The sequence below is a fragment of the Phalaenopsis equestris genome, unplaced genomic scaffold (assembly GCF_001263595.1).
Source record: "Phalaenopsis equestris unplaced genomic scaffold, ASM126359v1 Scaffold000134, whole genome shotgun sequence".
NCBI lineage: Eukaryota > Viridiplantae > Streptophyta > Magnoliopsida > Asparagales > Orchidaceae > Phalaenopsis > Phalaenopsis equestris.
The window spans coordinates 1,190,188-1,203,419 of NW_018164576.1; the positions used below are offsets into that span (position 1 = coordinate 1,190,188).

The 13,232-nt window shown below is 34.0% G+C and overlaps 1 protein-coding gene across 1 annotated transcript; it reads left to right on the forward strand.

Annotated features, from left to right (window-relative positions):
* Window positions 1-6,387: 6,387 nt before the first annotated feature.
* Window positions 6,388-7,626, forward strand: LOC110021492 (homeobox-leucine zipper protein ATHB-13-like). The gene is made up of 3 exons (XM_020720003.1): window positions 6,388-6,589; window positions 6,691-7,061; window positions 7,218-7,626. Exons 1-3 carry the CDS (start codon window positions 6,454-6,456, stop codon window positions 7,521-7,523), a joined length of 813 nt encoding a protein of 270 aa, XP_020575662.1. The 5' UTR covers window positions 6,388-6,453; the 3' UTR covers window positions 7,524-7,626.
* Window positions 7,627-13,232: the final 5,606 nt, after the last annotated feature.

A 13,232-nucleotide genomic window follows, 5' to 3' on the forward strand; every position in this document is an offset into this window, starting at 1 on the left:
TATATATATATATATATATATATTAATTATAATTTTTAAGATTTAAGATATGATCATCTGACCTCCAATTTCAGCAGATTAATAGATGATTTGAATGTTTTGGAAAGGCAAAACCAATAACAACAAAGGTGATATAATCCAAGTCGAATAAATTCAAAGTAAACGCTTTAAATATAGTAAAAAAGTTTATAATATTAATTGAAGTGTTAAATAATCTCTAATCTTATATGGCACTCAATGTGAAGAATTCAAATAGCCAAAAATCATTCAATCTAAAAGTAATGAAGTGTTAATGTTGAAAAATGATTTATCATTAAGAAAAATTAAGTTAAATTTTCTAATCTATAATTTTTATTTTTATTTAAATTTATCAACATATCATTCTAAAAGATTATAAATAAGATCATTTTAGAAGATAATAATGCTTGAAATTAGAGAGAGCTTAAACATCTTAAGAACATCAATGCTCTACTCAATGTTCAACACCAACAACCAACACCGCTTGATCATCATGCTCTAAGCATTATCACCTTATTGACCTCATCGAATTATTTTTTGTCTGACCAGCATTATCGAACTATCATCATCTAATAATTGCCTTTTGACAATTATCATTCTACCACTATGACTCAGTTACTGTTTTCATAACACCGCCACAATCATTAGAGAATAAACGGGCATAATGCACAATGTTTTGTAATTACACCTTCTCCAATTATAAGATAAAACAAACCTTTGTAATATACATTAGCATGGTAGATTACGCATTATGCATTATTTTTTTCTTTTATTAAATTTTGGGCAAAAAGTTAAAAGAACTCATTTGTTGTTTAATCAATTTATTAGTGTGAGATAGCTTAATATTAGAAATTCAGCATCTAATAGTTTAATGTTGCATAAAAAATACTCTCAATTGTCTACAAGCATTTGTATAATGCCTAACATATATATTGCATTTAGCAATAAATCTTCTCGCTTCAATTTCTATCACTCTAAAAATCAAACTTTAAACCAAATACATCATAGCCAAAATAAGCCCACATAAGAAGTATAAATACCCAAAAAAAATATTTCAAAAACATATTTTCAAAGACTTAACAATTTATAGAGATAGATCCAACCTTTATTATTATCAAATGATAACAAATAATTCAAATATTGTCACATTCATGATTGAAAGCTGAGATTATGAGTAGAAAATGTAGAGACATCTAACCTTTAATTTCAATAAATTTATTGTCAAGTTAAACATCTTCACTCGACAAAAACAACAACACAAAAAAAAGTTTGATTCAAATACAAATATGCTCAAATCACACCTTGAAGTATAGTTAGAATTGAATGTTTAATAAATAACTCCAAATCTTATAAACTAAAAGTAAAAAATAATATCTTGATGACAAAACTCCAATAAGAATAAATTCACTCAATTGTGAGGCCAATAAGGCTCCAATAATAATAAATTCACTCAATTGTGAGGCCAATAAGGCTCCTAAATATTACAAAATTAAGCTATGATCAAAAAATAAACATGAGTCGTCTGAAAAATATTTTAAATTTTAGCTAAATTATTCATAAATTACATTAAAAAATTTTAAATAGATCATCGGAGGATGATGAATTTAAATTAGAAAAAGCTTAGAGAAAAGAAGAAATGCAGAGCTTTACTCGATGATTATCACATATAGATATTATCGTTGGACCACTATCATTTAATCATCATTATCTAATCACCATCATCTGATCGATGTTTTCAGACCTATTGGGATAGCAAACATAGGGCTTTGACTGATTTCCAATAAAAATTAAACTGTGGAATATAGTATCATACCGATTCGAGAAATCTAAACAGAATATCGAACAAAAACACACAACAAAGTAATCACATAAAAATACACTAAAATTTAACGTGAAAAAATCTGAGAATTAGAAAAATAACACAAAGCCAAACTACCCAAAAAAAAAGCTACTAGAAAAAGGAGAAAAAGGAGAGAATATAAATTACACCACTTCGATCTTCTCTTTACACCACTGAAACTTATAGGAATACCGCTCCAACCCCTCTTTTGAACTCACAATACAAATCACACATCCAAAACCCACCACTCAAGCTTCACCGTTCCACACCAATGTCATCGAGAGTTAACTGTGCATATACACCAGAGATTCATCATTTTGAATCATGGGATTTAACTCACGTAATAGAGAAACCATCTCGCGATGTAACCACACCAACACTTGGCGTAATCATTTCATGTTCACTGTGGAATTGAAGCAATTGTGGTGTAGCTATATGACCGGTTGTAGCATAGTTATGCCACCCGACGTAGGTTCACCAATTTTGGCACAGGAACGTTGCACAAAAAATCAATGTGTGTTTTTGGGTTTCACATCCTAACAAGACCACCTTTACATAATTGCAATTGTCCGGGCATTATAATTTGGTCAAAATCATCGATCAATGTTATCCAATGATCATCATTTTACCACAATCTTCTAATTATTATTATGTGATTACCATTATCAACAATGGCTGTCCAACTATTATATGGTGATTACCATTGTTCAACCATTATCATCAAATCACAGCCGCTCAACTCTCATTATTTGGCCACTATCTTCCAACTGTTGTTTACATTTATACAACATAATTCCTTTGTATTTTCAAATTTAACAACAAAACTTTAATTTTTACATCCATAGCATATTTCCTAAGCATGAAAATGTGTATTTAATTATGGAGATTTTATGGTTAATCACAAGCTAAATTTGACATGGAAGACAAATCCATTTTTGTTGATATCAAAAGCAAATCAATAAACAATAATGCCAAATCAATCTAATTAAACAATTTTAAGCAACTAATCCATATCTTAGAAACATTGAACCCAAACCTTTGTCCCAATCAATTAACATAAGAAACTTAGAAAACATTTAAAAAATAAATAAAAATAATGATTTCAAGGAAACCAAATAGGATGCTTTGAAGGATTGAATGCATGTGAAGTTAGAAGGGTTGGGCAGCTTTGTTTTTTAAGTGGAGGAGACCACACAACCAAAAAATCCTGACAGGTTAGCTTGACATATTTTTCCCAAAAAGTCCAAGTAAGAAATTTATTTGAATTTTCTAAATCAATCAATGCCATGTGTTAGGACTAAGGGTCATATATCTAATTGATTTTTTGCCTTTGACAGCTAGAAGGAGGGCCATACCCTACACTTAGCTACAATTAATTCATCACCATTAGGTCTGCCCACTAAATCATTATTTATTTTAGCTGTTTTTGTTTATGTAATTTGCATTTTTTTTTTGTATTTAATGAGTCAATCATGACCATAGTTTTATGCTAATGTATTCAGCTTGATTTATATCTATATATTTTTATATGTGCACATGACTATGTAGATTATTTACACATATATTTATATGAATAAATGGATATATGTGTGATGGCATGCGTATTTTTTTTATAAATAACTAAAGACTTTGATCAAAGAATAAAGAGATAAGTGTACCTACATATAGATGGACTGATAAAATACTGATGTGATGTATAATTGTGGTTATATAAAATTATTAATAGTTGGAGGCAGACAACTATTTGCCTGCATAAAAGAAGGCACGAGTCATACATTGGATGCTTGGGCATGTGAGAAAACGAATCTTCTCTTCTTTTCCTCTTAATTGACTCACCTACTTAATATATTTGGCATGTTCCTATATGTTGCAACACATTGTACATTGCAATCACCATCATTTCATGACCCAAGAGATAGATTCATCATTAATTTGATTTTGTTTCTTATAAACAATATGGAACACATGTTGATTAATGTTTATTGTGGATTAATTGGAATACTTAAGTTTAGAATAATTGGAATGGTGTTTAACTTTACGTTCAGAGTTCAATTTTTTTGTCATCGAAGATTTTTAGAACGTTAAATTTGAACAAGAAACCTTCTCAAAATAATTATCTTGAATACACTTATTTTTTTTCATCTTCATTAAACCAATGACAGTAAGACCGTTCAGTTTTTTGTCATCGGAGATTTTTTAGAACGTTAAATTTGAACACAAAACCTTCTCAAAATAATTATCTTGAATCCGCTTGATTTTTTTCATCTTCATTAAACCAATGACAGTAAGACTACAATGTGATATAATTGGTTAATTGATCAGATATATCTTTGGTGATAACCACCATCAGGCAAATGTTGTCATCACATGAGCATCGTCTAACCAAGGTAGGCTAATCAGACTACCCCTCAGACGACCCCTACGGTAAGTAAGATCACATGGTAACAATTTCATGACAAGAAGGTCTGATTTAGTTCATTTTTTATTGATGGAAAAGATTAATTTTGATGTCAAATTTTGGAAAAGGAACTAGAACTACCATAGGTTCAAGTCCGGCAATTGTTCACTCTTAAATTTGTAATTTCTCTATGTAATTGAAGAAATTTAGTAATTTTGTTCTTCTCAATGTAAAAGGTTTATGCGATTGCTCTCTATTTACAGATCGAAACACCTAAATTTTACTATTTACAGTAATACCATCCAAATCTTTCATAAAAAAATACGTAATTTTAATTTATAAAAGGAGAAGTGCATCTTTACATGCATGGGTAAGGTGGCATGCATGTAAAAATTGAAGTTTAGTGTTAGATATGTAAACAAATAGGAATTAAGTGGTATATATGTAAATCGTCTAAAAATATATGTATAATCAAAATAAATTTTATTGGCATTAACCAACCCATATTTCAATATCTTATTGAACATTTAAAAACATAAAACAGAAAGTTCTCAATATAATTATGGATTTAAATTAAAATAAAAGCAAATGAGAAAACGATGAAAATGTCCAGGTTCTGCTGACATGAAAACGATGGTGCAGCAGAAAGGTCCTTTTACTTCAAAATTCCAACACGATGATTGCTACAGGAACATAGGGGAGCTTCTTAAACACTTCATTTTAAGCTTAATCACACATTAATTCCTTCTTAATTTTCAGTTAGCTAACCTTTCTTTCTTTAATTAGTTTCCGGATAATCAATTAAATTCGGGTATAATTAATGATTGGTGACTGCAATAAAATTATTATTAGCTCATAAAATCCTCTAATTTTTTGCTCAAGTCAATATATTTCACTTGAGCACATATTATAGTAACCATAAAATAAACTTAATCAAGATAAAATTTATAATTATTTAATTTATTTTAAGATAAGTATAATATTATTGCTATTGAATGATAAAAAACTGAACAGTTCCAAATATTATATGTTTAATATTTTATTTTCCTTCCAAAAAAATTTTAAAAAAAATACTTTGTTGACAATTTCACCATTCATCCTTTTCTTTGTGCTTACATATGTCTCCAACTAATTGCTCGTCTCTCTCTCTCGTTTTCACAAAAAAAGATTAAGTGCATATGATCGTTTTCACAAAAAAAGATTATGTGCTGATGATCATAAGTCTGGATAGGAGTGGTTGGGGGTGTGCTCGAGGTATACCTAGAATGTACTCAAGATGGGTCTGGATTGGAGTGGTTGGGGTGTATTCGTGGTATACTCAGAGTGTGCTCGAGGTATACCTAGAATGTACTCAAGATGTATTGTAGGTGTACACTCCTAATCCGCACGTACAAATGAGCACACACAATATATTCTCTTCTTTCACGTGCACGCACAAGCACAAACCGATATCCTCAGCCTATTGTCACAGACAAATAGTCCCACATCGGCTAGGTGTAGGGCCGAAAAGCAGTATTTAAGTCCTGGGCTGCCCACCACCCATAAGGGCTCTTTTGGGAGGTGACAAGTGGTATCAGAGCAGATTACTGCCTGCCAGGTGTGTAGACTCTCCATGGTCCAGTGGGACCCTCGGTGGAGCCGATCCGTGACGAGGGCGTCACGGGATTGGGTAATATTTAAATAGTATAGTTTTTAAATATATATACTATTAATCATATTTTTTCCTTATAAATAACAGCAAAGTTTTTATTTAATGGCTTAATTTGATTACACGTTAGTCTACAATCAAAATAAAAAATAATTATTATTCATTTTATGATTAAAAATTCTTATGACTAGTAAATAAAAAATGTATTTCATTAATTACAAACAATTTTAAGGAAAATAATTTCTATCTAAAATACAATATTAAATCATATTCTTAAATAACAAGTAATTAACTTTCAAAATTTTAACAATGCCAAATTGCCAATTGATAATTCCTTATTAAGGTTTTTTATTAAAACTTACTTTATGCCACTCATTTTCTTATTTTTTTCTAATTTAGATTATATTTATAATAATTCATATGATTTAAATTTATATAATAAGTGAGAAATTTCTTATTTGATTTCTGTCCCCACTTCACCAAAAAGAAGAGAAGCTATAGATCTCAATTGAGCCCATATTTCTCCCATCTTTCTACAGCAAATTAAACATGGCTTCCTCTTCCTTCTTTCACCCAAACTTCATCTTACAGATGCAGAATGAAGAAGACGCTCTCAATCACCATCACCAATCCTCAAATCTCACTCCCATATTCCTCGCCTCCGATCCGCAAGGCATCTCCATGGGTAACTAAATTAACCACTAAAACTAAAATATCAAAGCATTTCCAAAGTTTGAATCTTTCCCATATTTTTGAAAAATCTGTTCTTGATATCTTGCATTGCAGGGATGGCAGCAATGGCGAGAAAGAGATCAGTATGCTTTTCCGGTAACTTGGAGACCTGCGAAGCAGAGGAGGAGGTCTCCGATGACTGCTCGCAGGCGGGGGAGAAAAAGAGGAGGCTGAATATGGAGCAAGTGATGGCATTGGAGCAGAATTTTGAGCTTGGGAATAAGTTAGAGCCAGAGAGGAAATTGCAGCTTGCAATGGCTCTCGGGCTTCAGCCAAGACAGATCGCAATTTGGTTTCAGAACAGGAGAGCCAGGTGGAAGACGAAGCAATTGGAGAAGGATTATGATTTGCTGAAGTTGCAGTTTGAAGCCATTAAACTTGAGAATGATGCTCTGCACGCTCAGAACAGGAAACTTCAGGCTGAGGTACTTCCTTTATTTTAATGATTGGGCTCATCGTTTCACACATTTTTATACTTTTTCAGAGTAATATTAAGATTCTTTTCAAGTGGTTATATGAAAGCTGACATTTTTGATTGATTCGTTTATTTTCAGAGATGTCATAATTATAATTTCTTACAGATTTTGGCTATTAAAGGAAGGGAAGCAGGAGAGCTTCTTAATTTGAACAAGGAAACTGAAGGATCCTGCAGCAATAGAACTGAGAACAGCTCTGAAAACTGCAGCCTTTTAAATCAGAATAAAAAGATAGAATTTTTCTCAGCGATCCGACAGCCGATGATCTCGCAGTTTGTACAAGGCTCATCAACTCCAGATCTGAATTGCAGCAAGATTGAAAACGGAATTAATGATGAACACTTTAGCAACTTGTTGTCTGGAATTGAAACTGCATTCTTTCATTGGCCTGATCACCAAAATCACCATTAATAAATGCTCTCGATTACCATTTTCACCATGCATGGTTTCATTTATCATATTGGTAATGTTTAAAAAGTTTTTTTTTTTAATTATTGTGAGGCGAATCATATATATGTGTTCATTATTGAATATAATATTATATTTCTTGCATGAAATAAAGTATCTTTCTCTTTCCTAAGACTTGTGTGGCTCGTAATGTTGACAAAAATGAAGTTAGCTTGCAAATATGCTGTCTGAGCTCTCATTTTCTCCATATAGTTCTTATGATAGGTACGTAGGTAGATATTTGTGCACAGTAAAATGTAATGATAAGGAAAGCGATAGAACATATTGGATAGAAATATAGAGAATATATTATGAGAAGGAAGAAAAGAAAGGAGCTGTGGGAAAGTAATTACTGTAAAAAGACTAGAGGAACTATTAAATTTTAAGCTGAAATCTATATATATATATATATATATAACATTTCAAATATCCAGTTCTAGGATAAGAGAGACATGTGAAGAGGCTGCTGTCAGCTACTTTTTCAGAAATTAGTGGGATATAGCTCATCCCACAATGGGAAAAAATCTGCTTAGGGTTATCTCTTTATCAGTTTATTTCAATCATTTTGGATCATTTCTCCTTATAGGTGTTTTGATCAAATCCATGTGGATGTCTTTGAGATTGTGGCCAATTATGATTAAGCTTTGATGGTTGCAATCATGTTGGAACTCCAAACTTAGTGCGGATGAAGGCCTTGTTTGATGCAGCTATTTAACTCTGGCGAGTTTTGAAACTGTCGAAACCAACGTTTTTTATGTTGCATCGGTAAATACGGGCCGCGGAGTATGACCCCGCAGCCCGCATTTGCTTCATTATTTTTCCCCTTCCTACCCTCGCGTCCTATTATAGTTCCTTCGTGTCTCCCTCTATCTCCTTAGCGTCTTTGCCTCTCTCACTTCTCTGCCTCTCTCGTGTGGTCTCTCTCATCTCTCTGCTACCTCTAGAGTCTCAACCTTAAGGCCGCCCCCTCTTTAACCCCTTTAGGTAGTATAAGAAAGTTTGGCTAGTAAATACGTTTACTTCCATAAATCTTATTAATATCTTAATCACAACATTTTTGCCATAATTTTGAATTACCCTAAAGAATATATCCCTAATCCCTTATGCTAATGTGATTAACTTAGTTGATTCTATTATGATTTCTTCCTAAGCTCATAATTCACAAAAAGTCTTAATAAATCATATGACCAAAATGAAATGTAAAGGAAGAATGGAAAGTTAATCATCACCTGAAACATTTATGCTTAAAGCCAAACAAAACTTTCACACTAATCAGTCTTACTTCCCCACCTCAAGGAGGAAATAGAGAATTATTAACTGCTCATGCTTGAACAAACCAAAAAACTCATTTGATTGAAAAAATTTAAAATTCAGAATTCTTGAAAGTAGACTATTACAATCCACAAAGTAAACTCTAGAAAACTTCTCTCTTCTTCACAATTGAGAGTAGGTGAAATTACAACCAGTTGTCTCTCATGCTCTCTCAAATCTCACTTCTCATTTTGTTGTTGGTCTTCTCCTGCCTTTTCTCTCCAAGTTTCTCCCTTATGAATGGTATAAAAATTCAAGAAAAAAGCCATTGGCTTTTCGTTGTCATTCTTTTTATACTTCTCCAAGCGCACCGAAGTTTGAATTGCTTAAAATTGTCCATCATCAAATTTTGGTGCCTAGGAGCCCAATGGTTGGCACCTAAGTGCCACTCACTTAGTATTCAAGATGTATTATTCGGTGCCTAGGCGACAATATCGCGCTGCCCAGGCACTGCTTTGGTGGCACCTAATTTTCACTCTCAAGATTTTAGACAAATTTTGGCTTGTTTGGGCCCCTAAGTACCGCTGACCCAGCGCCTAGACCATGTTAGCTCGGAGCCTAAGCAAAACTTAACTGGCACCAACATTCCATGTTCTTGGGTAATTACACCATCCGGACTAGGACTGATGCCTAGGCTACACTGGTCTGGAGTCTAGGCACCAAACCATAACTTTGCTTCGATTTGATGTTTCGAGTCCCGTTCGATTACCCTTTTTGCTCTAATTTGCAAAACAACGCAAAAACCTTCCTCAAAGCATAACATTATCATACAAAATACAAATATTTAAAGTCATTTTATCCATAATTTAAAATGTTATTAGAGACACAACTGAGGAATAGAGAGCAAAAAAAAGCAGAGAGAGCACAGTAAGGAACAATAAAATCACGTAACTTTTATTCATGAAATGAGTCATTATTTATAGGAATGGGGGTTGTGAGGTTACATTTGTACCCCTAAAAAAATAGGTACAGTAGGGGATATTTTGGTCAATACATAGTTGTATGGCCTGGAGCCTAAAATGGTGTCCGACCGTCCATAATTCGGGCGGTTATGTGTCGGTAGACTGAGATGGCGTCTAACTGAGTCATGATCCAGGCGACTACGTGTCGGGAGTCTGAGATGAAGTCCGATTAGGTCTTGATCCAGACAGTTATTATTGAAGGGTTCATCATAAGGTGTAGGCCTTCTAGCTAGATTTGGGTAGCTCCAAGCATCCTCTCGACCTGGTCGAGGAATCCTGATGGATTTGCTTGAACAAGTTTAGTGTTGGTGGCTCTTTGAGAGGAAAGTTATTTTTTGTATGCCATTGAGTTATATTTCTCTGGGCCAATAGGAGTCGGGAGGGAAAATGCGGACTTCCGAGCCTCCCTTGGTGGATCTCAAATCGTCATATCATCTTCTCTGTTGGCTGTTGGATTTTTTTGAGATTTGTGTTGACACATTTTTTATGTATATATTTAAGTTTCTTGATTCTTATGCTTCTTTAGAGTGACATCTTTGATAATGATAGAAGAATCTTAATTTTTAAAAGTTGTTGATATTCATAATTATTTGATGTGTAATAGTTGAATACTCCTATAATTCCATGTGAATGCCCTTATAAATGTGGATGAACTAAAAAATTTAGTATCTTATCTTTTTTTTTTCCTTTGGTCAAGTTTCCCCTCTTCTCTGTCGCTAGGGATCAAGGAGAACATCCACCCTTCCAATCCAACCAAGTTTAGCAGGATTCCAGGAAAATGATTTTCCAGGTTATGAAACAAAGGTGCGAAGTTTTCTTTCAAGAGTGAGCGATCCGGGAAGCTTTTTGTGGCTGAGGCAAAGCTCCTTGAGTAGAGAAATGAGTTGAGGTCATCGCACTCACTTTGGACCACCCTACAAAGAGGTCTTAAATGAAAAAGGTTGCATTTTCAATGAGGAAGCAGCAGACGATGAGAGTGACCTGTCTGTTTGATAAATCGACGGAGCCATGTGTTTACGTTCATGATCTCTACCTGGATTCTATGCTGCATTACAATAGAAAACACCCTTAATGTGTTTACGTTCATTTTTCTGTTTTTTATTTTAAAAGGAGTCGTCGGCTTATCGATCATCATATATTTCCCCCATTCAAATAAATCTCCCTCCCGAATCAAATCAGTGATTCGAAGAGGAAAGGAACCGAATAAAAAGAGACATGCGACAAAATAACAAACAAGAGAAAAAGTAAAACGTAGAGAGTCTACGTGCGATAAATTTCTCAAGGATAGGTCAATAATATTCGCCCAAACAAGATCGGATGGAGGCACCTTAAACCAATATCCACGAAAGAAGTATCTACGTAGACTACTCATAACCAGAGAGTCAGGTGTATGTACCTGTTCTGGGGTCAAGAGCACTCTCAGAGGAACGTGTTCCTACTGGTTAATTACATCTTGGGGGATACCCAAGAATATTCTTGATAAAAGGAGTTTCTCTTATATTATCATAAATATGGGGTATAGGTAATCAAATGAAGGTTATTTTGTGTGGGAACTGTCCCGATGCTTCAAAGCTCACGCTAAGTCATCGGGCAAAGAGTGAGTCTCTCACATCCCAAATGGGTAGCGGCTCATCGGCACACGGGGCCCACGAAATAACCTAAATCATCTTGACAGGGATATCCCAACATGTCAAAGCACGTTCGGGCCATAAAGGCAGAGGACAAATCGTCGTATCCCAAATGGGTGGCAGCTCATCAGTATCGGGTCGTCAAGGTGATATCAACGAAGTCAGGGAGCGATAGGGCTCAAAGTGGCTGTTGACCTCACTTTTGGGTGAGGGTTTTGGGTATTTCCTTTAGTGGCTAGGATCTAGCTTTAAGACTTTCTTAATGACTGTCTTAGCATCTTAGAAATGGAACTCACCTTCTTCTTAGACATTTCAACCAACTCTTTGTTCTCTATGTTGGTTTTATATGTGATCAATAATTTTTTGAGTACAAAGATTAGAGATTACATAAAGGAACCCTGATGATAATTCTTATAGGACCTTTGGACCATAGGAAAGTCTTGCACTGTTCTACACCTCTTTGGACTCCAATACATTGTATCATCATTCATAATCCCCATGATCATCATAAACATTGCATTTTTATATCACAATGTTGCAGTCATTACACCTATGGGGCTGACCAAAATTATTTGAACACAGTTTACCCTAAAATACCTCACTTGAATGTTCTAATTCATCAAAATTTCCCAAAATTGCAATTGAATCACACAAACAATGTAAAACCATTTGATATTATCATTTAAACTATTTGATACCCAAAAATTGCAAAAATACCCAATTTTCCCAAAAATTACCAAAATGCCCCTAGACCCCCCAAGATATCAAATTTTTCAAAATCTTGAAGAGTCATCAATAAATCCTAAAAATCACACCAGATCATTCCTTATGTCTTCCTGAGAATTTTGACTGTAATATTGTCATACTTTCGGATAACTTTTTGCCACTTTGACATCAAAATAACGAATACTTAAAAATACTTCGGGGATCACAAAACCTTCCACATTGATCGAAAATGACCTCGAGCACTGTCGTTTGACTCCAAATTTCATCCTGAACCACCTCGAGCAATGAATATAAATCCATTTAATTGGCCCATGATGAATTTCCAAAACAATCGGATGCAAACAAAAAACTTGATGAAAATTAAATTTGACGTATTTTTGACTCAATCACAGAAAAAGCGGTTGGAACAACCCCGGATGATAAAATCGACAACACGAGCGTGTCCAGAATGCTGATTTCACTTCGAAAGGACGTTCATTTTACCGCGATGATGTGTTCGACGAAAAATGAGCGGAGCGATTTAAATAATAATAATAATAATATTATTATTATTATTATTATTATTAGTATATAAAAAAATAAAATAAATTTTCTTATCTTATCCAATTTCAACTCACACATGCATTGGTCGGCTTATCCATCCTCTCTCCTCCACATCATAAGTCACACGTGGGAAGGAGCGTTAAATGGCTCCCTACATGTTAATTATAAAAATGAGTACAAAATGAAGGTTAGGAAAGGATCCCCTGAGCTAAAATAAAAAATAACTACAATACGCACCCATAGGGGGGGTCCTCTACCGTGGTGTAACTCACCCCAAGAAAAAGAAAAAGTGTATACCAATCGGTAATAAAAGAAAGTATACCCCAAAACAACCTACACCTCAGAGAGCAAAAAGCAAAAATCTTGAGACAAAAAATTCATGAATTACGTGTGCTCCCCAAAAGAGAGCGTCTCTCTATCTTAATGATCTGGGCTGAGAGTCTGAAGCAATTTGCATCCAAGACAACAAAACCAGCTCCCCAAAAGTTGAAACTTGCAAAAAC

Bases quoted from the DNA above. Each gene is read 5' to 3' on its own strand.
- LOC110021492 (XM_020720003.1), top strand. From the start codon at position 6,454: ATGGCTTCCTCTTCCTTCTTTCACCCAAACTTCATCTTACAGATGCAG. The intron at 6,590-6,690 runs GTAACTAAATTA...CTTGCATTGCAG, and splicing joins TCCGCAAGGCATCTCCATGG to GGATGGCAGCAATGGCGAGA. The intron at 7,062-7,217 runs GTACTTCCTTTA...AATTTCTTACAG, and splicing joins ACAGGAAACTTCAGGCTGAG to ATTTTGGCTATTAAAGGAAG.